Below are 25,725 nucleotides of genomic sequence, written 5' to 3' on the forward strand. Positions count from 1 at the left end.
CATTTAGCCTGGCTCCTTTTGCAGTTTCTGTGAAAGAGTTGTAGCTGGAAGTTGCTTCATTTGCATTACAATATCTAAATGATTATACTTACTTAATATGATTATTATGGTGGAAAAATGAGCATTAAAAACGGCGTTCGCAACCCGTTTTGTTTCCGTAATGTAAGGATAATTAATGAGGAAAAAATGTCAAATGTTTTCAAGTCACTTTATAGGTGGAGAAAAATGACTACTTTTTTTGTGGAAAACTGCAGTGGTGAATTGTTCATATTAAGCTCAGGAACATGTATTAAGAAAGCAAACAGGGTAAATGTTGATCTCATGTGGACTTTACATGAATTTTAAATGAAGTTTTATGGGATTATCTGTTTTGCAATCTCTTCCTTGCCTCAGTCGGAATCCAAAATGTTTATTGGTTTGGAGAAGGAGTCTTCCTCGCCCACGGAGAAGCTGGCAAGGAAAGAATCGCTGAAGGTATGATGTGTTTCCCACTCAAGGCTGAGTTCCTGACCCTGTTTCTCAAAACAGCAGCTTGGTTGCGGTGTCAACAGGAGGACGGCAGATAATCTGCGTATAGGCACTTCCTCTATGAGCAGAGGAAATACTACAATAGGCTATTTATTAAAATATTGAATCCAGCTTTTCATCTGGCCTGTTTTTCATCTTTTCACTTTGAAGTTTGAACAGCTACAAATGTTATCGCACCAAACTTTGCATGTGGCTAGGATTAGGGCATTTTGTGTCATTTTGGGACGGATGTATGGTTGCTAACAACTAGCGATTAAATATTCAAAACACCAGCTTAACTTCCCAGTTTGAGCTAGAGAATTCAAAATTCACAGAAACAACTCGCTAGGAAAACATTTGCCTCAAATAAGGACCTTTCTGAACGTCCTTATGAAAATATTTTATATTTTTGGTGAATCCTTTAAAAATCTAATAAGCCACTCGTCCACTGTTGTTATTGTTAACTATATATTAAACCCATTTTTGTTACTTGAAATAAAATACATTATAAGTATTTGATGAAAAGGTTAAATAATTTTGCATGGCAACAAAATTTAAGTACTAAAATTACTAAAACTGAAATAAAAATAAATTAATTAAATTAAAGCTAAATAAAAAACTAATGAAAAACTAATGAAGAGAGTACACAATATATTACTACCAAAACTGAAATGAAAGCTGAAAATATAAAAATAAAGCCAAATTCAAAAGTTTTGTATACACAATTAACAATATGAAGTGTTAAATGCAACGCTATAAAAATCAACCACACAAAATACCAAAGCTCTATCAGGTCTATAAGAATCTACAGATAAATTGTTCAACAGAGATTTCATAGAAAACAAAGCAAAACTTTTTATTAATTACTAAAACATTTTAGAAAAAAACACTTCTTACCTGTTTCTTAATAGTAGCTCAAAATTAGATTCCTCTCATTTCTGCTTGGAGCTGCTGTATATCTTTTGTTGGTTTGTTGCCCTTTTGTATTGTGTATATGGTGCACTCTAGTGTTCAACAAGGTTTTTAGACATTTTACATGTCTTTCCGCCCACTTACGCCCCCTAGCTGATGTTTGAGCAATGCATTAAACCTTAACCTTTTATATTGTAGGTTCAGAAAAAGAACTACCGACAGGAAAAGAAGAGGGTCGCCAATGAACTGTTCAGTGCACTAAAGGATCCAAGTGTGGTTATTATGTCCAACTGGCTAAAGGTTTGTAAACCTAATTGGTTTTCATTCTAACAATGAATCATTTCGCAACAGCTTTAAGATGTGGTTCTTGGATGTATCAGATTCGGGGAACATTGAAGAGCTGGACGAAATTATGGTGCATCCTGAAGCCTGGCATTCTCCTGATATACAAGACGCCCGGTTTGGATCACTGGGTGGGAACGATTCTTCTCAACGCCTGCAAACTCATCGAAAGACCCTCAAAGAAGGACGGATTCTGCTTTAAACTCTACCATCCGCTGGATAAGTCCATATGGGCCATGAAGGTTAGACAAAAACATCTTCAAGAACATGTTTTCTTGACCTTATTGTTGAGATTGATTGCTGTCTGTGTTTTTTTTTTTGTAGGGTCCTAAAGGAGAATCCGTTGGTTCCATCACACAACCCTTGCCTAGTAATTACCTGATCTTCAGGGCAGCATCTGAATCTGACGGTGAGCATAGGCATTTATCGTCTGTAAAACTGCCTTCTCAATATGGAGTTCACCTGAGGGCTACAGCCTAATGTCGTTTGCTCCAGGACGCTGTTGGATGGACGCTCTGGAATTGACTCTCAGCTGCTCCAGCTTGTCGAAGATGACGGCGAAGAGCTGCAAGGATGGAGATCTGAGCAGCTCCTCCGAATCCTCACACATATTGCAGCTGCTGCAGTGCTCGGCTCTCACAGACCAGGACCTCCTGCAGTGAGTCTGAACTCTCTACATCACCATAATGTTTTCAGCATGTCACTTGAAAAGTGACATAAAAGAATTTAATATTCAAAGATCATTTTTGGCTCCAAAACTATTCATATTATGTACAGTGCAAGTAAATTACACTTTTTTGGCACAAAAGCTAATTGCATCAACTGTGAAATCAATGTATGAATTATTTGCAATCAATTTCTGCCACCTAAACTATTTGCTTTAATTTATATTGGACTCAATTGAAACAAGTTATATAATATGTACAGGGTTTTTATTTTATTTTATTTGTCGTCGAGTCAAAGCCAGTACTGTCTTAAATAGCCTGTGTGTTGCATGTCATCTTTTATAACATGATATTTTGGTCAAAATACAGAAAAAACATAGCACTCAAATAGTTACAATAAACTTTATAACCTGTAAGTTGATGAAAACGTAATGCGATGCACTTACTGCCTCAGATGTGGGCGTTCTAATTACGATGCTTATGACAAATTCTCACTTTTGGTACGAAATTGTTTACATCAGGTATGATGTGACTCTATGACTTAAAGGTATGAATTGTGTGTGCAGGTATTTGCAAACAGTTTCTGGCACCAAAACTATTTGCTTTAACTATGTTTAATGAAAAGTAAGTTTGCCACGAAACTGTTCATACACTGCAATTAAATTACATGAAAGTATAAATTGTTCAGATTTTTGGAGAATAGCTGCAATTTTTGGGTGAGTTTTTGTTATTCTATAATATATATATATATATATATTATTAGTGTTGTCACAATAAGAAATGTCACATTTCTTACAAGGCGTTTCACAAATACACCTCCTTTGCGTAGGTCTGTGCTCTTGCTGTAATAACCTTTTATAAATAAATCACTGACAAACATGCGCAGCATGCTCTGATTATAATCATATAGCCTATAGATCATTTTAGCTGATGTTTTGCTTTATTTTAGCAGCTTGCAAATTATTAACTTTATGCAAATGTTGGGGGGAAAGTTGTACACCTAATACAAAAATAAATAAAACATCTCCAGTTAACTAGCAGAGCATTCATTTAGTTCGCTATTAAATAAGAGATAAAGCGCTAAAATCTGTTGTTTTTTTTAGATCAAGCTGAGCGCTTTTTTTCGCTGCTATCAGTTGCATGGTTACAGTGTCTTTTGCGGCTCGCGCACCGTCTTCACTTCGACACGCGCTTCTATCTATCGCCGTTGGGGAGACTCTCTATTCGTTGCGGAGACTCTCTACTCTGCACAGTTTGACCAGAGGGCAGTGGCCACACACCAGGCCGCCGGATGGGGTGCTGCTAAGAACTTGCATTGTATAACCCTCTGAGGTCTGCGATAGTCTCGCTTTTTTTCATATCAGTGCAAAAGAGACTCAAAATACTCTGTTGATTTTAATCTTATGTGTTAGTTTTATACATCATTCGATCCTGTTAAGTGTGTATTTTTTTGTGTATACTCACAATATAAACAAAGTATTGTGCTTTTAGTCAAATAAAGAAAAATAAACATGATGCTAGTTTTGCCTTTTCTCTGTCAGTGAAGTTAAAACCGAAAATTAACTAATTCCGCGAATACTTGTCATACAGGCACAAGTGTTTTTCCATAATGAAGCTTGAACTCTCTTCTTTTAAATGTAATAAACTTAAATAATTTATGTAAAAAAACAAATATTCTCAGTTTATGTAATCTGTATGAAAAGAGAGAGATGTCACTCTTTTTTCTTTCCAGCTCATTATACCCAATTACGCATTATTGTGCCACGCCCACGGAGAGCGTGCGGTATTCAAACGCAAATGATCTAAGCCAAGCCATTCAAACATGCCAACGCCCACCAGCTGGATTATAAAACAGATCAAGTTTAGTAAGTATCTTACTACCGCTGTGTACACAGCGTATCCCTACGCTGTGAGGAATAATAGTATCTAATAACCCTGGAAAATGTACTAGAAGTGCTGGTAGTTTCATTTCGAGGAGCAACGGATCCAGCTGATGTAGTAAGTCATTTATTCTTAAGTGCTTTGTTCTAATTGCGAGGTCTGTAAACCACAAAAAGACTGTTTAAATATGAATTGCATGTATGTGTGTAGACTAAATGATGAATGAACAGCACAGATGCACGTGCGTTGTTTACTACAGTTATACAGCGCGTCTCTGTGCCGTTCATTCACTCTCGCACCTACATTAGTAAACATGTACATGAACACATCCAAACTATATTGCTATAGCTTACTAAGATGAGTAAAAATAGACTGAAATATGTTGAAATAAAATGTCTGTATAAGCAACAAACTGCAAATTAACATGCTAATATAATATCATAAACACGATATGTTACAGACTAAAATATGAATGTTTAGACAAGATTTCGTGATTAGTTTTGGATAGATTATTTTGACTGTAAAAAAAGACTACTGTCAAATTAAATAGGCTTTTGTTGGCCAATTTCTGCTCATATGTTAAATATACTATAGCATGGGATGTTTTGTCAAAAATAAAGTAGGTATATTGAATTATCAACTAAGATGTTATTTAGTGTTTGTTTCAATATTCAAACCAATGAATCCTTAACTTTTTTAATACGTATGATAAAATGTATACTTTTTACAAAGAAAAAATACACTTGAAATATTGTTAAAATTGTTGTTGTAATTGTAACCTATTTGTAATTGGTTACAATTTCTAATTGTAATATATATATATATATATATATATATATATATATATATATTTCTTTTGTCTGATGTCGCATTCTTTGGTACCCAGTGACACAGCTGTGTGAAAGGCTAATTAATATGCAGCTCGATTATGCGGCTCATTATCCGGCCTTTGTCTTCTCAGGTGTGAACACACCTCCACGCATATTGCCTTTCCAAACAAAAGGTGCCTTATAAAATTTGAATCAATGTATTGTTTTGTGTAAATGATTAGGCAGGATGATTTTCAGATCATTTTGAAGCAAAAATTCTAGGCAACAACACCCATTAGTCAAAAGTCTTGTGGACACGTATTTAGTATGTGTTTTGTGGCCTTATTTCAGACACTTTAAGTTTCAGTTTTTTCAATTACCATGCATAAACAATATTCTCTCAAAAATACAAACATGTACATACATCTTGCTCACATATTATGGTAGCCCTGTTTGTGCTAAATAGAGTGTAATTACACCGTTGCAATTAATATGTTTATAAGCAACTGAAAAATGCACAAATGTCATGGCATGTCAAAACATCTCAAGGACCCCAAAAACACCTTAGACCTCAGATGTTTAACTATCAGACCGGCCCTCGCGGCCTCTAAACACTACCGGCCCACCGGGAAAGTCCCGACTCTCCCGATTGTCACTCCGCTACTGACCGGCGGCCACAGTAACACTTGTGCTCGCACATGCAGTCATCTCGTTGTGTTTCTCATGACAGCTGCAGTTACTTTGCTGCGTGCGTGAGGAGAAAAAACACCGACATCCATTGGGAGGCACTGGAAGCGTGCGTTGCACACACCAACATGAAATACGTCTCTTACAAATCTGGAACGTGGTCATTCATAGAATTATCAATACTAATACATTTAGGAATCGTGACGTTTTTTATTTCCGAGAATCGTGATACTTTTGAATAGGGGTGTCACGATTCTCCCAAATCCTCGATTCGATTAAATTTTAGATTACAGATAACAGTCAGTAAGAGAATGGGGAGATGGTGTTTCATGTGTTGTTCAGGAGTCTAATGGCTTGTGGATAATAACTGTTTGAGTCTTTTGTTCTTGATTTCACACTCATGTACCGTCTCCCAGACGGCAGCAGTGTGAAGAGATTGTGTTGTGGATGTGGATGTCCCTGATGATTTTGTGGGCCCTCCTGATGACCTGCTGTAAGTATCCTGACGTTATAGGAAGGCTACTCCACATATGAACTGTGCTGTTATCACATGCTGGAGTGCTTTCCTATCCTGAAAAGTGTAGCTTCCATACCACACTGTAATTGAACTGGTGATCACACTTTCACACATCTGTAAAAGTTGCTGAGGATTTCGCTTGCCATGCCAAACTTCCTCAACCTTCTTAAGGAGTACAGTCGCTGCTGGGTGTTGTGAGACCAGGTGAGATCCCCGCTGATGTAGGTTCTGAGGAATTTATGTCTCTGTCTCACCAATGTAAATTAGGGTATGCTACTCCTCCCTCCTCCTCCTATGATCAATAATAATCTCCTTGGTCTTTTGTACATTTAAAGAGAGATTATTTTCTTGACCCCAGGCCAATAGTCCTGCCACCTCTCTTCTTCAGTCCTGCCACCTCTCTATGATGTTTCCTCTCCATCAGTGATCAGTCCGATGACTGTAGTATCATCCGCAAACTTTATAATCCTGGTATTGGTTTGACAGCAGCGGACTCAGGACATAGCCTTGGGGGATCCCTGTGCTCACAGTTCGGATGCCTGATGTCCAGTTTCCTTCTCTGACTGACTGCGGCTTGTATGTCAGGAAGTTTAGTTACAGTTACAGAGGGAGGGTGTCAGTCCGAGGGTAAGGAGCTTTTTGGAGAGCCATAGTCGTATGACGGTGTTAAATGCTGAGGTGTAATCAATAAATAGAATTCTCACACATGTATTCTTACCCTCCAAATGTGTGAGGGCTGTGTGGATAGCAGTATTAACAGAATCTTCAGTGGACCGATTTTGGCGATATGCAAATTAAAGGTGCAATGTGTAAATATTTTGAGTATCTATTAATAGAAATGCAATATGACATCCATAACTATGTGTTCAGTGGTGTATAAAGAACTTGCTTAATAAGCCGTAATGTTTTTATTACCTTAGAATGAGGCATTTATATCTACAAAGGCGCGGGAATCCCCTTCTATGAACGTCGAAATATTGTGACGTCATGTTTCTACCATAGCAGACAGCGAACAAACAGCGTTACAGAGCGCGTTTCGTCACTACCTTGAAAGAGAAGCCGCAGAAAGCTAGAAGCTAGCCATAAACACCATGAGTAGTGACTTTTTCAATCAAATACTACAATCAAACAGAGCAACGAACGGTTGTGGCTGAGTGAGTCCCATGCGTTTTCCCACTAGCAGAGCTAGTTGATATATTAAACTTTTGCCGTATCTGGTCGGCAAAACTCCGAACACATCTTCCTTTTTTAAGAATGACTTAAGTGCTGTTCTTTTCTCGAAGAAAAGCTTAACTCCAAGTGCTGTTCTTTTCTCGAAGAAAAGCTTAACTCCAAGTCCTCCAAAGTCACGGCCAAAGCCGATTCAAAAGACCGCTGTTCGCGAGCAGCAGTGGTCATCTTCTTTGTTTTCAAGTAGCAGGGAATTCATGCGGAACCGTCACAACTATGCCGTCATTATGTTAAGCCCGCCAACTCTATACACAATGTGATTGGCCTGACTAGAGTTTGTTTTTCCAGCTCCAAAGCCAACGTTGCTACACAACACTGGCTGCAAAATACATTTTGCTACCGCTAGGGTGCGTCTAGATTTCTAGGCTACGCGATCACGAATTTAAAAGTAAAAGTAAAATATTGCATATTGTTTTCTTTCAAGGCATTTAATAATTCATACTCATTAAGTAGACCTAAAATGACATGGATTAGAAGATTATTAGTTAAATGTTAAAACATTTCAAAATGCAACTGGAGAAAATTTTTCCAGTCATGAATTTTGTCATTGAGGATTTCTGAAAAAAATCTTGTCTCGTTCTCGTGAACCCAATCTCGTGTCTTATCTCGTGAGATAAGTGTCTCGTCACACCCCTAATGTGATTTTCTTATACTTTCAAAACACTTTATACCATTGGTGTAAGTGCAACTGGACAATAATCATTCTGGCAGGTCGCAGTTTTTTTTTTTCTTTGGGAGGGGTGGTGGTGGACAATTCTGGTGGCCTAAAAGCAGGTAGGCACCAAGGCCTGAGCGAGGGACTATAAACACATCAACCAGTTCCAACAATGGTGAGTGGAATGTCCGATGTGCCCTCTAAGTCCAGAATCCTAGGCTGATGGCTGATGTTTAGAGCCTCAAATCGAGCATAGAACTCTTAAAGCTTATCTGGGAGTGTAGCATTGTTAATCATGGCTCTTCTGCCGGTACGCCGTGATGTGCTGTAAGCCTTGCCACATGCGCCGGGAATCTGCTGTGGTGTAATATCCCTCCAGCTTTAAACTGTAATGTCTCTTGGCCTTTCTGATTGATTTTCGTAGATTGTACCTGGCCTTTTTATATTCCTCAATGTCATCTGAGGCGAATGCGGTGAAGCGAGCACGTAACATGGCACCTTGCAGTTGATCCAAGGATTGTCATTGGGATAGATCTTACAGATTTTTGTGGGAATGGTCTTCTCCGTGCATGTGCTGATGTAACCAGTTACAGCTGCAGCATACTCCAAGTCCACATTGGCATCCCCTCTTAGAGCAGCAATTTTTTAAACACATCCCAATTTGTACTCTCAAAGCAGTCCTGAAGTAATAACTCTGGTTCTTCATTCCACACTTTAACAGTTTTACGTACTGGAGGAGTTGTCTGTAGGCTGGATAGAGAAACACTGAGATGTGATCTGACTGTCCAAAGTGGGACCGGGGCACAGCCTAAAGCATTTTTCACATTGCTGTACACTTGGTCAAGAATGTTATTCTCCCTTGTCGGAATACACACATTCTGATGGTACATAAGGAGAACATTCCTGAGGTCGCAATGGTTAAAATCACCAGACACAATGAACACAGCATCTGGGTATATAGTCTCCTGCCTGCTGATGACGTCGTGTAGAATCCCCAGTGCGGTCATGCGATCGGCATCCAGCGGAATGCCAACAGCCAGCAGAAACACAGCGCTGAACTCCGTTGGTAAATAAAAGGGTCTGCACTTTACCATTAAAAATGAAATATCCACAGAACAATGCTTTCCAATAACATTCACATCCTATGTTCCCTCTAAGCTGCGCGCTTGCGCGGCCACACAATTCTGATGCTGAGGCCGCGCACGTCTGAAGCCACGGCCGCGCAGAAAAGATTAAAATGCCACGGAGAGGACTGACGCGAAATGTGTGGGGAAATCCATTTTATTGTAGTTTAAGTGAGAAATAATTTCAGGGCTCTAGTCAACCTCTATAGAGTGAAAACTGGTGAATGCAGTTTACAGGTTTCATAGAAAGAGAATGATGTGAGCACGTGTGATTGGCAGTGAGTCTTGCGTGCGGACCAAATAGCTCAATACGAGAGGCAACGAGAAACGCAGACATGTGAAATAAAATCACATCATAATGTGTTAAAGAAGAGTGGTTTGATTAAAGTGGTAGAAATAACTGTTGATGGACACAGATTTAAACTAATGATAGCCTATAATGATAGCCTATTTTGAATTTGCACGCGGGTGGGTGTGTAATTGTTACCGTTCTAGTCTCTTACTATAAAAGAGTTCACATATTCACTTTTCTTTACAATATTTAGCCATTCGATCTATTTAAATGCTTCAGTTTGTTATATATTATAATAATATAATATGTAAACAAATTGAAGCATTTAAACTGATATATTATATCACTTCAAATACTTCAATTAATTGTTTTAATATTATATTATATTAGGCCTATATTTTATTATATTATAAGCCTAAATAAAGAATCTCACGGGCTCATTGCCATTAAAAACTTTGAAACCCCCTGCTAAAGAAAATATTGGAAATTCATAAGAAATAAACAATCATTTAATTTTGATGGTTTAATGCTTCCTGTACACAATTAATTGACCGTACAATTCGGTACTAACACTTTGTTTTTCCCAAACCATCTCAGTGTAACAGCTTACTTTTCTTTAATACGATATTCTATTATTGTAAAGAATTGAACTGTCCTGCAGAAGATTTTGTAAATTATCTTTCATACGATTTCTTGGTAAAGACTGTACAGTTAACAGCACTGTGAAAAAAATATCAGGTAACCTAAAATGTGCTTCATTTAGTGACTTCTTAATTAACTGCTTGTTTTTCAAAAATATGATTTTAATACCAATAAGTTACATCAAGGGTCAAATAAAATAGAAATGCCACATTCAAGTTAAGTTAAGACTGAATGTTGAAACCATTGTGTTTCTACGTATGCTGTAAAGGTCAGGTATAAAGAATATTTTTGCTCAGGTGGCGAAATATGTCCGCCCAATAGAAAAAAGTTTTGCTCAGCAAGAAAAAAATATTAGAGGGAACATTGCTCACATCCTCACACCACCTGTTGTTAACATACACACAGACACCGCCTCCTCTGGTCTTCCCAGAGGCCGATGTGCGGTCTCTGCAGCAAATGGTTTGTGTGTGGAGCAAGAGAGCCGAGTCTGACACTTTGTCCGAGAGCCAGGTTTCCGTGACAGTAAGAGCACAACACTCCCTTATCTCACACTGGGTTGTAATTCTCGTTCTCAGCTCGTTCATCTTATTTTCGAGTGAGCAGACATTAGCTAGGAACAAACTAGGTAGCAGGGGTAGCATGTAGCCCTCCTCTCCTACCTCGTCTTCACCTTGGATGCACTGATCATCGGCTACGACACTTACGTGAAGCCGGTGCTGCCGTGTCTTGCCGGCTGGTGTTGGTTGGATCCAGACGTAATAGAAAGTCACAGTCCAACAGGTGATATCCAAAAGTTCTTCCCAACTGTATCTTACTGTCGCATGCATAAACTATGCGTTTAAGACGCATAACACTAATAGAGATAAAATTACATTCATGTCAAGTGAGCGAATTAAACACGTCAGACACAGATGGCGCCATGATTCCCCTGTCATACGCAAAAATCATACACTCTTGGTGGCCTTATGAACATATTAAGATGACATTTCAAACACACACACACAGTAAAAGAGTAAGAAAAGTTGCGTAAAAATTTTGTTTTGGAGGTCTCCTACAATAGGTTTACATGCATCTAAGGTATTTTTTTTCTCATAATATACATTGCACATCACCCACATTTTTTAGTTATTCTCAAACGACTCAACGGATGAATTAGTCTCTCTTAATCCCTCCTTTCCGCGAACCTACTGTGCTCTGATTAGCAAGATGGCCCAGTCTGTTTTGATTGGTCTACCGCATACAGCTCGTGTTTTGGAAGCTAAACGCCCTTTACCATAACTGAACTTCAGCTCAGGAGGCTTCCTAAAGTTCAGTGATTGTACCCTCTGTAAAGACAGTAACGATGACGTCGGTTTTACCATATCAATCGGAGCACGAGTCCGATGATGAAACATTGGAATAACTAGTTATTGAACCTGAACCTCCATCACAAGGACGACTTGAGCAAGACGTTTCTCAGTAATAGACTAATCATTTTGTTGTACATTATGAGATGTTACAACTGTAATTCCTCACCATCAGCATTATCAAGTGTATGTCCATCAACAAACAGATGTGTATATTTCTAATTGAATATCCATATCTAATGGGAACTGTATCAATAATGGTGCATAGATTAGCCCAGCACTAACTTGGATGACTGATGTAACATAAACGTTTGTAAAACAAATATTGCTCCATCCTTTATCTTTACACAAAGTAATAAGAAAGAAAAGTAGTAAGCATGTCGTCCACACCAGGGGCCTCATGTATCAATCTTGCGTACAATCGGATGTACTAAAAGTGAAATTAACGTGAGAATGTGCGTTCCTCCACGCCAATTTCATGTCTGGCGTACGTACATTTCTCATAGTTTTTGTCCGTTGGCGACTCTTATAGGCAATGAAGTTAAGTTGCAAACATTACACAGCGAATTGTTCTACAAGTCTATCGCACTACCACCTGTGGGAAGCATTGCTATTAATTTGCAATTTATAAAATAATTTACATATATTGTCACACGAGCCTTATGGGAATATTCTATCAATTATGCAATTAAGTAAGAACATATAAAAGCATATGCAAATTGATACAACCCTTAGTCTATGGCAATGGCAGCTTTGGCCTTATTAGAGGACATTGCTAATGGCAGAATCCGAAGAGAACGAGTTTTTAGGGACCACAATGATTTTCTGGCCCAGGATGATGACTGGCTTATCAGCCGTTTCAGATTTCCAAGGGCTATACTCTTGGAGCTCTGTGCTGAGTTGGGTCCGAATCTAAAGAGAGAGACAGCGAGGAGCCACGCAATACCCGTTCCCTTGCAGGTGCTGACAACACTTGCTTTCCTGGCAACTGGTTCTTTCCAAAGGGAACTGGCAGACCGCTCAGGAATAAGCCAGTCGTCTTTGAGCCGCTCAATGCCAGCGGTATGGGTCGGGATCATCCGCATGCCTACCAGGTATAAGGTTCCCATATGATGCAGTTGACCAGCCAAACATTAAAACGCAATTTGCAGCGATAGCCGGTTTTCCTAATGTAATCGGAGCGATCGACTGCACACACATTGCTATAAAGGCGCCATCTGAAGAAGAATTTGCATATGTGAATCGGAAACATTTCCATTCAATAAATGTGCAGATAATATTGGTTACCTTCGTGGCAGTCCTGTAGTAAATCCGAGTCTCCCACAGCAGCAGATACTACTCCAGAGAGTAAGGTGTCCCCCATAATTGAGGCAACTCTCTGCTCAAAGGGTGTAAGTTCATCGACCCCTTTACCACTGCCTGTTCTGCCCACACTTTGTCGGTGCGCAGCAGTTCTCCATTTAATGTCCACCTTTATATCAGACCATTTCTTTTTAAGTCCATTTACAGTGCGACTTTCAGATCCCACCGCATTGACGGCATCAGCCAAACTCTCCCACTCATATTTTTCCTTTTGTTATTAATTCCGGAGGACAATTAAAGTTCCAAATATTTTTTTTTTCTCGTTTCTACCTCCGATAGTAGCACCTCCGATTCACTTTCTGTAAAGTTTCACTTCTTGCCGCTTGCTTTAGCCATTTTCTTACTCCTTTCTTTTGCCAAAGTGGACTCATTACCATATTTAAATGTATTTAATTAAGGGAGGAGACTGGGTGGGGTGTTGTGCTCGTGCATGTGCGCTCATTTTTACGTTAATTGGGATGTACAAAGAGAATATGCGTGGGATCCTTCGTACGCAGAGATTCATACATCTGATTTTTTTTGTGCGTACGCACATTTACAGCTTTGTCCGTACGCAATGTTTTAGTATGAATTCAACGCAAGTCTTTGTACATGAGGCCCCAGGGTTCCTGTTTTGGACCTGGCAGTGGTTCTTGAAGGGTTATCCCTGGCACCCTTAGAATCTACTGATGAGGTGTCGGAAAAGTTTCTCTCTTTCAAAGTCGGCTTCCTGCTTGCTATTATGGTCCTCAAGAGAGTTTGGGACCTGCAGGCACTATCTGTTGCTCCATCTCGAGTTCGCTCCTGGAAGAGTAAAGGCCATTCTCCACCCTAGGCCAGGTTACGTGCCCAAGGTGCCATCTAATGTGTCACGGTCTGTTATCTTGCAGGCTTTTCATTCTCCACCACATGTGTCTGCTGATCAGGAAAAGCTACATCTAATATGCCCTGTCTAGGCCTTGGAGGCCCATGTACGTAGGTCCTCGTGCTAGAGGAAGGACCAGCTGCTTGTTTGTAATGGGTCACTTAAGAAGGGTTCCCCTGCCTCTAAGCATACCATTAGCAGGTGGATTGTGTAGACTATTTATTTCAGTGTATGAGTCGTGCAGTCTGCCTTCGCCTCTCCTTATAAGAGCCAAGTCGACTAGAGAACTGGCATCCTCCAAAGCTCTGCTATCAGGGGTTTCCCTTCAAGAGGTCTGTAACTGCTGGCTTGGCTTTCCCACACACTTTAATAAGTATACAGCCTGGATCTGCCCTCCACGGCGGGTTCTCAAGTCCTTGCATCCTGAGTTGTGCCAGAAAAGCTTCACACCAGGACAGGCACTAGTCATTGTGGCGCAGTGGGTATTTCATTCCCCAAAGTGTTGTCTTCGCAGCATGAGTTCCCTCGAAAGGGAACGTCTCAGGTTATGACGGTAACGGTACGACGGTGACGAGACACTGTGTCCCTCTGCCACACCTCCTGAATGCCTGAGAACGACTTGTTTCGACCTATTAGAAGCTAACACTTATGTTCCGGCTTCCCTTTGTAGCTTCTGTGTACTCCGTCAAGTGATGTCATAATGCAGCACCAATCATGATTGGATGAGTGTCACACGTGCTTCGGACGCTTTCCTGACGTTCCCTAAGTGTCGTAAGGATTACAGTCGTAACCCAAGATGTTTTTTGTTTGTTGGTTTTCTGATCTGGTTTTGATTTGGTTTTTAGCGTGTTGCTATGCAGTTGGTAAGTCTGTCTGGTATAGCAAACATCATTAGTAATGATGTGATCATATAAAAATGTGTATGTGTTATAAATTAGATTGATTGATTTCCACTACACACAATTTTATTATTCATTATATTATTTTTACACCTTTATTCATTAAATTTAAATACAAATATTTTAAATCCTATAATGCTATCATTCAAAATAAGTAGCTGAAACACAAGCTTATAACCATGACATGAGATATCACCAAACATTAATAATTAATTTACATTCTCCACAAAATAATCAAATAAGATTCAAAGTGTGTTTAAATTAAATAGTGTTTGCATACCTGAGAGGGAGAGAAATAGTAGACATTGTTTGCCAGTGACATGCTTGAGCTGGCAATCATTTATTCCAAACCCTGCCTCTTTCTGGCCACTTTGAAGCTCTCGTCCAATCAACTGTGCCCTAAAGGTTTACGTGAAAGGCACAGGAGCAGGAAGAGATGAGGAGAATGTAAACTCAACACCACCATCAGCACAGACAAACACACTCGTACAAGCACATACACGCATCAGAGAAGCTGTGAGGCTGGAAAAACAGCTTTGGAAAACACGTTACTGCGGAGCTTTCCTATGCAAACACCAGTCGAAACTGGAACTATAGTGGGGAATCTCTGTGTTTTGACTGTAAACTGAGACCGTTTCTGTGTTTGGTATTTTTGATTTACCAATCTTTGGAGTTTCAGGAATAAAATATCCTTAGCAAGGTAAGGACACATTTCTTGTTTGGCTTGCTAGCCTGCTGACAGCCAGCGACGCAGGACATATGCTGGTTTTTCTCTTATCTCTGTGTGTGGTGTACACAAAGAGATTGTTTTATGTCATGCGTTTTGCTAATGGTCAGATTACTAATGTTAGACCTTTTTACTAGTCAGATGCCTCATATTTCTCCATAGAGATGTTTTGCCTGAAGCATTAAATGGGACAAAACAGGAATTTTTTATTTAAGCTCATATAATGAACCTCTTGTGACCATGGTGACAGCCCTGTCCTTCAAATAACTCATGAAGATAATCGTCATGTGACTTGTTGCTTTGGCAACTGATCTCGACAGGCTTTGAACCTGAACATAACAAATCAATTTCAAAGGCTGAAGCAGAATAGACAATTATTATTAAAAGAACAAATGAAAGAGTGCGTTTAAAAATAAATACAAAATAAAAATATACAAATTGCAACCGAAACAAATTTCACATGGTCAATTGTTTGTGTTTTTTAAAGGTTGAATGACTCCATGTTGGAAAACCATATGGAGAACGACGCCAACTCGGACAAATCGGAGAGAGAGACGCATGAAGACTCAGACAATGCAGCCAATGAAAATGGAGGCAGATTGACTGAAGAAAGCGATATGGACCAATCGGATGACGTGTGCCTCCAGGCAACAGCATTCGTTGAAGAAGCCCATGAAGAGATGGGAGAGGTGATAACTTAATATGGCTTTATCACAGTCTCTGTGCTGGTTAGACAAAGCAGTTCTTTCAGGCCAAACAAAGATAATTGTGTTTCGGTTATGCAGTGATTGTGTTTTTTGACAAAACAAAGAGAAATTGTATGTTAACCAATTCAAATTTGCCCTTAAAAGTACATTTTTCAGCTTAAAAATACCTTTAAATAGGGCATTATTTCAGGGAATAACCATTTGTAGTGGTGTCTGAAACCATAGTGGACGTTATTGCGTGCACTCATTCAATCCCACAATGCACCGCAATGATGAGCGTACAACCGATGTACCCTCAACAACAGCTAGAGAATACTTATAATGCTCTGTGAGAGTCGTGCGCCAAATAAATTCCCACGTCTGACCAGAGGATGGCACCCGCAGCTGATGTGGTCCAATGTGGCTACAGCGTAATGTCATACAGGTATAAATACCTTTTTAATTGGTTAATTGTTCACGTAGTATTAATCTCTTGTTTATTGAACTGTTGTAACAAAATCAATATTGTTCGTGTTTGTAGTCGTAGTTATAATCGGGAAAACAGCACTCTTCCTTGTGTGGTAGCCTATTGCTTATAAATATTAAAATCAAGAACTCATACGGGGACATTTTTTGTCCCATACCTTGAATTTTGAGGGCTTTTTATCAAATTTGGTGGCATTTTTCATCTTTTGTTGCGAGGCCCATTTTCAGTGAAACGGCTGAAATATAGCAAAAACCACTACTGATAACAATGGGTATCTTTTTTTAACAGTTGTATTAACATTTTACAATTTTGCTTTTAGCAGATGCTTTTATCCAAAATGACTTAAATGGCATTCAAGGTGTATATATATATATCACAGGCTGGTGAGGCGTCCCAGGTCGAGACAGTGTCAGATGAGAATAAGGGTTTAATTTGGACTCTCCTGAAACAGCTGAGGCCAGGGATGGACCTGTCTAAAGTGGTTTTGCCAACGTTTATCCTGGAACCGCGTTCGTTTCTGGACAAGCTGTCAGATTACTATTACCATGCTGACCTGCTGTCACAGTAAGCACCTCATTAGCATCACTACAACAGCCAGCTACATTTTAATAAAACATTTTCATGTTTTCTAAAACAATTTCATTTTCAAGTTTCATGGGGTTTGTTGGAGAAGAGATAATCATCATATATATATTTGTTTTAGGGCTGTGACGGAAGAGAGCCCATACTGCAGGATGAAGCAGGTCTTGCGCTGGTATCTGTCAGGCTTCTACAAGAAACCAAAGGCAAGTTGGGTGAAGTGCTAGTTTTTGGATTGAGATTTGAGTATCAAAAACCAGTTCACAGTAACCAGGCTTCCATACATGGAATTTTATGCACATTTTGGGATATCTCATAAAAATAGCTGGATGAAAAAAACTAAATATCGTTCAAAAGTTTGCGGTCGGTAATATTTGAAATATGTTTTTTGAAAAAAGTGCCTTATGCTCACTAAGGATGCATTAATTTGATGGAAAATATAGTAACTTATAATTCATTGCATCATTACTCAAGTCTTCAGTGTCACATGATCCTTCAGAAATCATTTGAATATCCTAATTTGCTGCTCAAGAAACATTTGTATTATTATCAATGCTGAATCATTGCTTAATATTATTGTGGAAACCTTGATGCTTTTTTTTATAAATAGAAAACCTTTGTTACATTATAATTGTCCCTACTGTCAATTTAATGCGCCCTTGCTAAATTTTTTTTAAGTCTTACGGGTGTTCATTTGTATGTCTTTCAGGGTCTGAAGAAACCATACAACCCTATTCTAGGAGAAATGTTTCGATGCTGTTGGCTGCATCCACAAACAGACAGCTGCACATTTTACATAGCAGAGCAGGTGACACTCTAGAATTATGTGGTTTGTGTTTGGACTGTCACACTTAAATATTTGGCAGTGCATTAAAGGGTTTGTTTACCCAAAATTGTCATCAATTATGTTGCCTTGCCCTCATGTTGTTCCAAAAATGTAAGACTTTTGTTCATCTTCAGAACACAAATTAAGAGATTTTTAATGAAATCTGGGAGCTTTCTGTCCCTCTATTGACAGCTATGCAACTACCACTTTGAGTCTTCAAAAAGTTCATAAAGAGATCGTAAAACTAATCCATATGAATCGAGCAGTTTAGTCCAAATTTTCTGAAGAGACTCGATCGCTTTATATGATAAAAAAATTGAATTTAAGCTTTATTCACATAATAACATTGGTCAGCGAACATAAACAGAAGCTCAAATGTACTTGTTTTTTTTTGTCAAGTAAGTTTTATTGGAAATATACTTGTTTAACGTGCGAGAACAAACCCCATTGGTTCTTTCAGAAGCTCAATCGTACTGCGTAACACGAGAATGAACCTCATTGGTTCTTGCTGAAGCTCAATCGTACTGCGTAACACGAGAATGAACCTCATTGGTTCTTGCTGAAGCTCAAACGTACTGCGTAACACGAGAATGAACCTCATTGGTTCTTGCTGAAGCTCAATCGTACTGCCCAACACGAGAATGAACCTCATTGGTTCTTGCTGAAGCTCAAACGTACTGCGTAACACGAGAATGAACCTCATTGGTTCTTGCTGAAGCTCAATCGTACTGCCCAACACGAGAATGAACCTCATTGGTTCTTGCTGAAGCTCAAACGTACTGCGTAACACGAGAATGAACCTCATTGGTTCTTGCTGATGCTCAATCGTACTGCCCAACACGAGAATGAACCTCATTGGTTCTTGCTGAAGCTCAAACGTGCTGCGTAACACGAGAATTAATCTAATTGGTTCTCGCACGTCAAGCAAGCGTTATTGAGCTTCCTTTTATGTGTTCAACATATAAAGTGATCGAGTCTCTTCAGAAAATTTGGACTAAACCACTCAATTCATATGGATTTGTTTTATGATCTTTATATGAACTTTTTGAAAGCGTCAAAATGGTAGTTGCGCGAACTGTCAATGGAGGGACAGAAATCGTTCAGATTTCATTAAAAAATATTCACTTGTGTTCCAAAGATGAACGGAAGTCTTACGGGTTTGGAATGACGTGAGGACGAGTAATCAATGACATAATTTTCATATTTGGGTGAACTAACCCTCTAAATGCAGTATCAATCCAAGTGGCATTTTAAAACAATATACTGATATTAAAACAAGTATTTGGATACTTTCTAGTGAATCTTAATGTAATGAACAGTGTTGCTAGGACATTTGTCTTGCTGTGCATATATTGTAAACATGACTACAATCTCTGTTTGCTATGGAAACCGATAAGCTCATCTGATAAGGAGTTCACTTCTGTACTTTCAGGTTTCCCATCACCCTCCTGTTTCAGCCTTCTACATCAGCAATAAGAAAGATGGATTCTGCATTAGTGGAAGCATTCTGGCCAAATCCAAATTTTATGGTATGTAAATTTCATGCTGAAGTTCAAATACAGATATACAGAGATTTCAACGCACAACCTTTGTGCTTCTCTTGTTTGATACTGGTTATAACCTCAGTGTCATTTCTTAAAGGGAACTCACTGTCTGCGATACTAGATGGAAAGGCCAGGCTCTTGTTTTTGCCCCGAGATGAAGAGTACATCATCACAATGCCATACGCTCACTGTAAAGGTGATGGACTTCAATCTGAATCTAAATTTCATAATTAAACCATGCTGAATTTTGAATTATGGCTTAAAGGAATAGTACACCCATAAATAATTAATATAAATATATATTTATTTATTTATTTATTTTAATTTTTTTGTAATCGTAGCTAAAATAATAATGATAATAATAATTGTATCATTATTTAATCAAATATTATAATATGGTTTTGGAATAAAATAATGGTGAGTTATTTTTTGGAATAATATTGAGGTGACTAAAGAATGAGAAAGCTGTTAATGTTTTCATGAAACATTAATAAACAGAAACTGTGAATTTCTTACAGGTATTCTGTATGGTACAATGACTTTGGAGCTTGGTGGGAAAATCACAATTGAGTGTGAAAAAACACAATGTTATACTGAACTTGAATTCAGATTGAAGGTATTCTGGAGTTCCAAACCTCACCAATGACACTTCATTTATTTTTTTAATCATAATCTTACAACTGTTGTCTTTCTCTCTGTCCCAGCCTTTTCTTGGCAGCTCTTGCAACGTTAACCAGATTTCTGGAAAGATACGCGTGGGGGAAGACGTTCTGGCTACAGTAGATGGCCACTGGGTAGGAGAATTTTTGGATACATGAAAGTAAAGTCCACATCACCAACATTTCCTCAATTTGTTTTTTTTTTATAATTTAATAATGAATTTTAAAGGGTTCATGGCATGGCATTTATTTTTTTTTATGTTCCCTGAGGTTCACTTAAAATGTTAAGACAAAGCATTATCAAATCACTTACGGTTTGTGATGCCGCTGCTGTGAGATCCAATACAGTTGGATCTTCATCTTTCAACAAAAGCTTCTTTGCTATCTCTCCATTAAACTGTGCCTTGTTTACAAAGCATATAATCCTCGGACACGATCCAGGGCACCGTTAAAATAAATTACTATGTTTCCAGCATAGGATTCGGGGATCCTTCTAAGTCTGTATGAGCTGTTGAAACTGGACGTGTCAAAGCGAACGTTCTTTCTCTTCTAATTCCTCTTCCATTCTTGCATTTGTCCTATTGTCGACAGACTCAAGCGTGTTGAGTGTCACAAACTGAACACTCATCTGTATCCTGTATCCAGTGTAGACATCATCAGTGATTTACAATGGATTCTTTTTCACTTTTGCTCACATCCAGTGTAGGCAAATGTCAGCCGTTAAGTAACTGAACGCCAGTGGGCGGGGCCTATGATGTCATGATGTGACTATTCGTTAGAGATGCTCCGATCAGCATTTTTGGGGCCAATCGCCGATTACCGATCACCAAAATCATGATCTGCCGATTGCCGATCACTGCCGATCACAGAATAGCAGGGGAATGGGAATCTTTTATCTATAATCTAGCAGGGTTTGCACCATTTGTCGAAATGTGTTTATTTAATCTTATTTAGAAAATGAGATGTCTTAAGGCTACTGTAGGCCAGCTTTCCCAAATAAGGCAGAGTAACATTAAATTATTCCAAACAAAGAGGGGTCAGGCAGACCAACACACATCAGATCAGCCTAATGGGAGGGGATCAAATTACACTTAGGCATGTTTGGAAATTGTAGCCTTTTAAAACACCCACTACATTTACTAATTGGCAACGAAATGTACATCTTGTTACACCAAAACTGGCTACTGATAAAAGGACAAAACTATGGCAAGTTTTTTTTCTGTTATTATTATGGACGTCTGATGTAGTTGAGCAGAATGCTCTTTTATGAAGTTACTTCATTAAAGGACATATTTAATGACATTATGCCTGATAAGGTTTTGGATTTTTTATCATATGTTCATTTAAAAATATATATTGTATAAAATTACTTCTTGTTTTGTTTTGTTTTATTGTATTTATATGAAATTTGTATTTTTATAATTGAATTTTTGCCATGAAAATAGCTTTGAATGCTGACATGGCATTAAATAAAATAGTCTGAATCTGATGTAGTTGAGGAACCAACTACGTCAGATCAAAAAAAATAAAATACCACCACCACTTTTGAAACATCTCGCGGCACGAATGTACCAATACAAATAAATAAAAACATCTCCAGTTAACTCAGAGCATTCATTTTGTTCATTTGTTGAATAAGAGGCGATCTAGCGCTGAAATGTTTTTTTTTTTTATCATGTGATCAAAGTGCTCGTTGCCGCATCGATCAGTGGCGCAGATACCGCGTTCTGTTGTGGCTCGTGCGGTGCACGGTCTTCACTCGGACGCGCGCTTCAATCCGTTGGGAGAGCGCCACTCTGCTGTTGTGTGCCCGTGCGCCACGCATGCAGGGTGGGAAAAAGTCGCGCGAGTAATTTACGTCACGTGATCGGCTTTTTTGATCGCGCTTTTGGGGTTCGCCGATCAATCTATTTTTAGCCAATATCGGCCGATCATGATCAGCGTCCGATCAATCGGAGCATCCCTACTATTCGTCAATGTCTTGCTCTTGAGGCAGTCGTGCAAATGTATTTGCCTGTGTGACATCACAAATCCTGCAATATCAAAACGAGACGTTTTCGGAGCTTGATTAAATAAACGTTTTAAGTTATGAAACTTCCTGGATGTTTAAATGGTACAAACATCCCTTATATGTAAATAGATCCAAGGCAAATTTGATTTATCATGTCATGACCCCTTTAAATATTAAATATTTTTGGCCTTTTTCATCAGTAGCTTACAGGAAGATGGAAAGCTTGATTGAACAAAACTGTACAATAAAAAACACCCAGATCCTCTATGTGCATTGAAAGGATTGTGGCTAACGTAATCCACCAGGTGTCTCTTCAAAGATAAGAGAAGATAAGACAGAACTTTATTGATCCCTACGGTGAAATTTAGGCAAAAATTTAGGAGCACAGGCTACACCATTACTTCTCACAATGTCTGCCAGCACATGATCTCACATGCGTGTTTAAATCCACATCTTCCCCCAGGATGGTAAAGTGCACCTGACGGAGAAGAAGTCGGGCCAGCAGGAGGTGCTGTGGAACCCCGGGCCGGACATACGCAGACAGAGGCTGAAGAGACAGGTGGTGCAGATGGACCAGCAGGAGGCGTTCGAGTCTCAGAGGTACACAAACACATTCAGAAACAAAGACAAGAGGGAAAGAAAGTGCTGCAAAATGGATTGTCTATATGCTATTTTATTTGTAATTTACTATATATTTCTCAATTGTATAAGCTGATTTATTTTTAATTTTTTGTTTGTATATTAATTTATATTAATAATTATCATTTGTATACAAAAAAATTACTATTATTATAAATAATTATATATTATAATATATTATATAAAATATTTTTGTTTATTTTAATATATATATATATGTGTGTGTGTACATGTATATATATGTGTGTGCGTGTACATTTTTTGTGTGTATATATTGTTTTGGTTAAACTTTATTTTAAGGTATCCATGTTAAAGTGTAATTTAAGTACTGTGTAATGATAATTGACTACTTGTTAGTTAATTAGCATGTAATTATGCATAATTTATAGTTATAACTACAGTAACTACATGTAACAAGCAACGTGTACCAAGGACTAAAATAAAGTGTCACCATTGTTTTTTATAGATTTATTTTAATTATTTTTGTTCATTTTTAATTTATAGAAATAAATGATGATTTATACATTTATTAAAAAATAAATAGGCATTATTTTTATGTTTCTATGATTTTTCTTAAGAAATAAAAGCAATTAATCGGTTTCACTTTAATATCCTTCCACAAACTCAAGCTCAGGTAAAACATGTACAGTAATGAAATGAAATTTCAAGAATGTTGTCATTTACATGGCTGCCAATGGAGAAAAATGCTTTTTTTTTTTTTACCCAGATGGTGTAGTTACTGTATCAGAAGCTAACGGTTCATGTTAACCATCCAAACCTTGACCCGTTGATAAAAACTACAAATCAGTTCCTAGATCTGAATCTTGATCTCTAAATCACAAAAGAATATGTGTTAATCAAAATAACCTAAAATTTCTGGTTTATGTTATGCAACATCAAAGCGCTGTGAAAAATGTATTGTGACTAAACAATAATGGCTTTTATAAGACATTAAGCTTCTAGTGTAAAACGGCTGGTGTGTTTCCCTGCAGGCTGTGGCAGCACGTGACCCGAGCGATCATCGATAAAGACCAGAACAGTGCGACCCAGGAGAAGTTTGTTCTGGAAGAAGCTCAGCGACAGGAAGCCAGAGAGAGAAGCGAGAAACCCTGGAACCCGCGTCTCTTCACTCTCAATACTGACACTAATGAGTGGCACTACAAATATGCCGAGTATGTTCACAATGAGCCACTTATTAATGTGAACGCTACAGAAAAATAATCGGATTTAAAGCTAAATGAATTGATACCCTAATTTCCATTGGTTACAAATCCCCAAATTTGGCAGAATTTCCATAATTAATAATCTCCTCATTACGATTACTTTCTCAGCACTAAGCCGTGGGATCCGGAGCGCTGCCTGGTACAGTTTGAGAAGGAAGGCATCATCCAGACGAAAGAGAAATCCCAGCGTCAACGCAACAGTTTCTCCTACAGCCAGAACTGGGCTGGACAGAAGAAGGTGAGTCACACAGGAGAGTTAGTCCCAAGTGTTTTCTGAAGAAGGATTCTTCCTGGGCTCCTTTAGGTGAGCCGATGGCCCTTCAGGGTGTGTGTGTGTGTGTGTGTGTGTGTGTTTGCAGTTGCGGGTGAAAGGCAAACACAGGAAGTCTAGCAGCCAGCCGTCCAGCTGCAGTCAGAACACCGAGAGCAGCAGCACCACACCTGAACCCAACCACGAGTCATCCGACAACGAAGGCAAGTCATCGTCCCGTCAGACTTACACACACCATAAGCAAACAGAGGTGTTTGTATTCTGATAGTTAAGAATAAACGGTTCTTGCGGCAATTCAAATCGTTTGTGAGTCTGACTATTGACTATTACAAAGACTTCAAATATATCTATATAGTTCCAACTTCCAAATTTGATTGGATTACAAAGGACTAATATTGACTTATTTTGCTGTATATTAGAGTAAACTAGTTGCACTTACAAATATAATTTGGATGCTACTTTTAAATGCCTGTATAAAATGTAATAAAATATTTATACACTATTTGAAACAAACAAAAAACAAAAACAAGAAAAAGAACATGAAGTAAAACAAAGAACTGATTAAATCCAAACAGCTTGAGAACGCTTTTATATTTAAGTGATTTATACAAGATCAAATTAAAATAAAATGGAAAAAGATTATTTTTTTCTATTTAAATATAAAATATTTATCTAAATATATGTATTTTTATTACAAAATAAAATTAACAAAATTAATATAAAAAATAAAATGTTTTTTTATAATGAAATGAAAAAGTATTATAAAATAAAAGAATATATTCTAAAATAAAACTATTATTTTGTGTACTATTAAAATATATGTGTATATATATATATATAAATACTACAAAACAAAAAACTAAATAAATCAATTATTATAATTAGATAAATTATTTAAAAAAATTATTATAAAACAAACATATTTACTATTAAAAAATATAGAAATAAAAAATATTTAATTATGAATATGTAATTAAATTAAACAAAAATAAATATGAAACAAAAAATATATAAAACAAATAATTTATTATAAAAAAAAATGTTTAAAAAAAAAACTAAAAAAAATATTTATAATAAAGCAAACATTTATATTTATTTAAAAATATCTATTTATTATCAAATAAAATGCAATGCTTGAAAAAAGAATTGAAGACTTCAGATTGTTTTATGTGTCTCATCTTGACTTCATCAGGCTTTTTGAGCCAGTGTGGAAGATGTACTAAAGAAGTGAAAGACATCGCTCTCATAGAAGCCTCAGTAGCAGCTATACAGAAAACACAGCAAGACATACAGAGGCAAGTACACCCTTTGAAAAACTGTATTCAGTGCTGTACTGTATATTTCTAACACTGATCCCTG

The 25,725-nt window shown here is 37.9% G+C and overlaps 1 protein-coding gene across 1 annotated transcript in view; it reads left to right on the top strand.

The window, feature by feature from the left end:
- osbpl5 (oxysterol binding protein-like 5) overlaps positions 1-25,725 on the top strand; it is a 66,069-nt gene that overhangs the window by 38,569 nt on the left and 1,775 nt on the right. Inside the window, exons 4-21 of the mRNA XM_077211336.1 lie at positions 394-474; positions 1,618-1,719; positions 1,800-2,003; positions 2,086-2,170; positions 2,257-2,419; positions 15,929-16,130; positions 16,994-17,178; positions 17,318-17,399; positions 17,903-18,001; positions 19,452-19,548; positions 19,661-19,759; positions 20,082-20,179; positions 20,268-20,357; positions 22,697-22,833; positions 23,865-24,044; positions 24,204-24,333; positions 24,455-24,569; positions 25,559-25,661. Of these exons, the coding sequence (XP_077067451.1) occupies positions 394-474; positions 1,618-1,719; positions 1,800-2,003; positions 2,086-2,170; positions 2,257-2,419; positions 15,929-16,130; positions 16,994-17,178; positions 17,318-17,399; positions 17,903-18,001; positions 19,452-19,548; positions 19,661-19,759; positions 20,082-20,179; positions 20,268-20,357; positions 22,697-22,833; positions 23,865-24,044; positions 24,204-24,333; positions 24,455-24,569; positions 25,559-25,661 (2,252 nt within the window). The remainder of the gene's footprint in view (positions 1-393; positions 475-1,617; positions 1,720-1,799; positions 2,004-2,085; positions 2,171-2,256; positions 2,420-15,928; positions 16,131-16,993; positions 17,179-17,317; positions 17,400-17,902; positions 18,002-19,451; positions 19,549-19,660; positions 19,760-20,081; positions 20,180-20,267; positions 20,358-22,696; positions 22,834-23,864; positions 24,045-24,203; positions 24,334-24,454; positions 24,570-25,558; positions 25,662-25,725) is intronic.

Source organism: Siphateles boraxobius, unplaced genomic scaffold (genome assembly GCF_051911475.1).
Source record: "Siphateles boraxobius isolate OS27281-9 unplaced genomic scaffold, OSU_SipBor_1 65, whole genome shotgun sequence".
In the NCBI taxonomy this organism is placed as follows: Eukaryota; Metazoa; Chordata; class Actinopteri; order Cypriniformes; family Leuciscidae; genus Siphateles; species Siphateles boraxobius.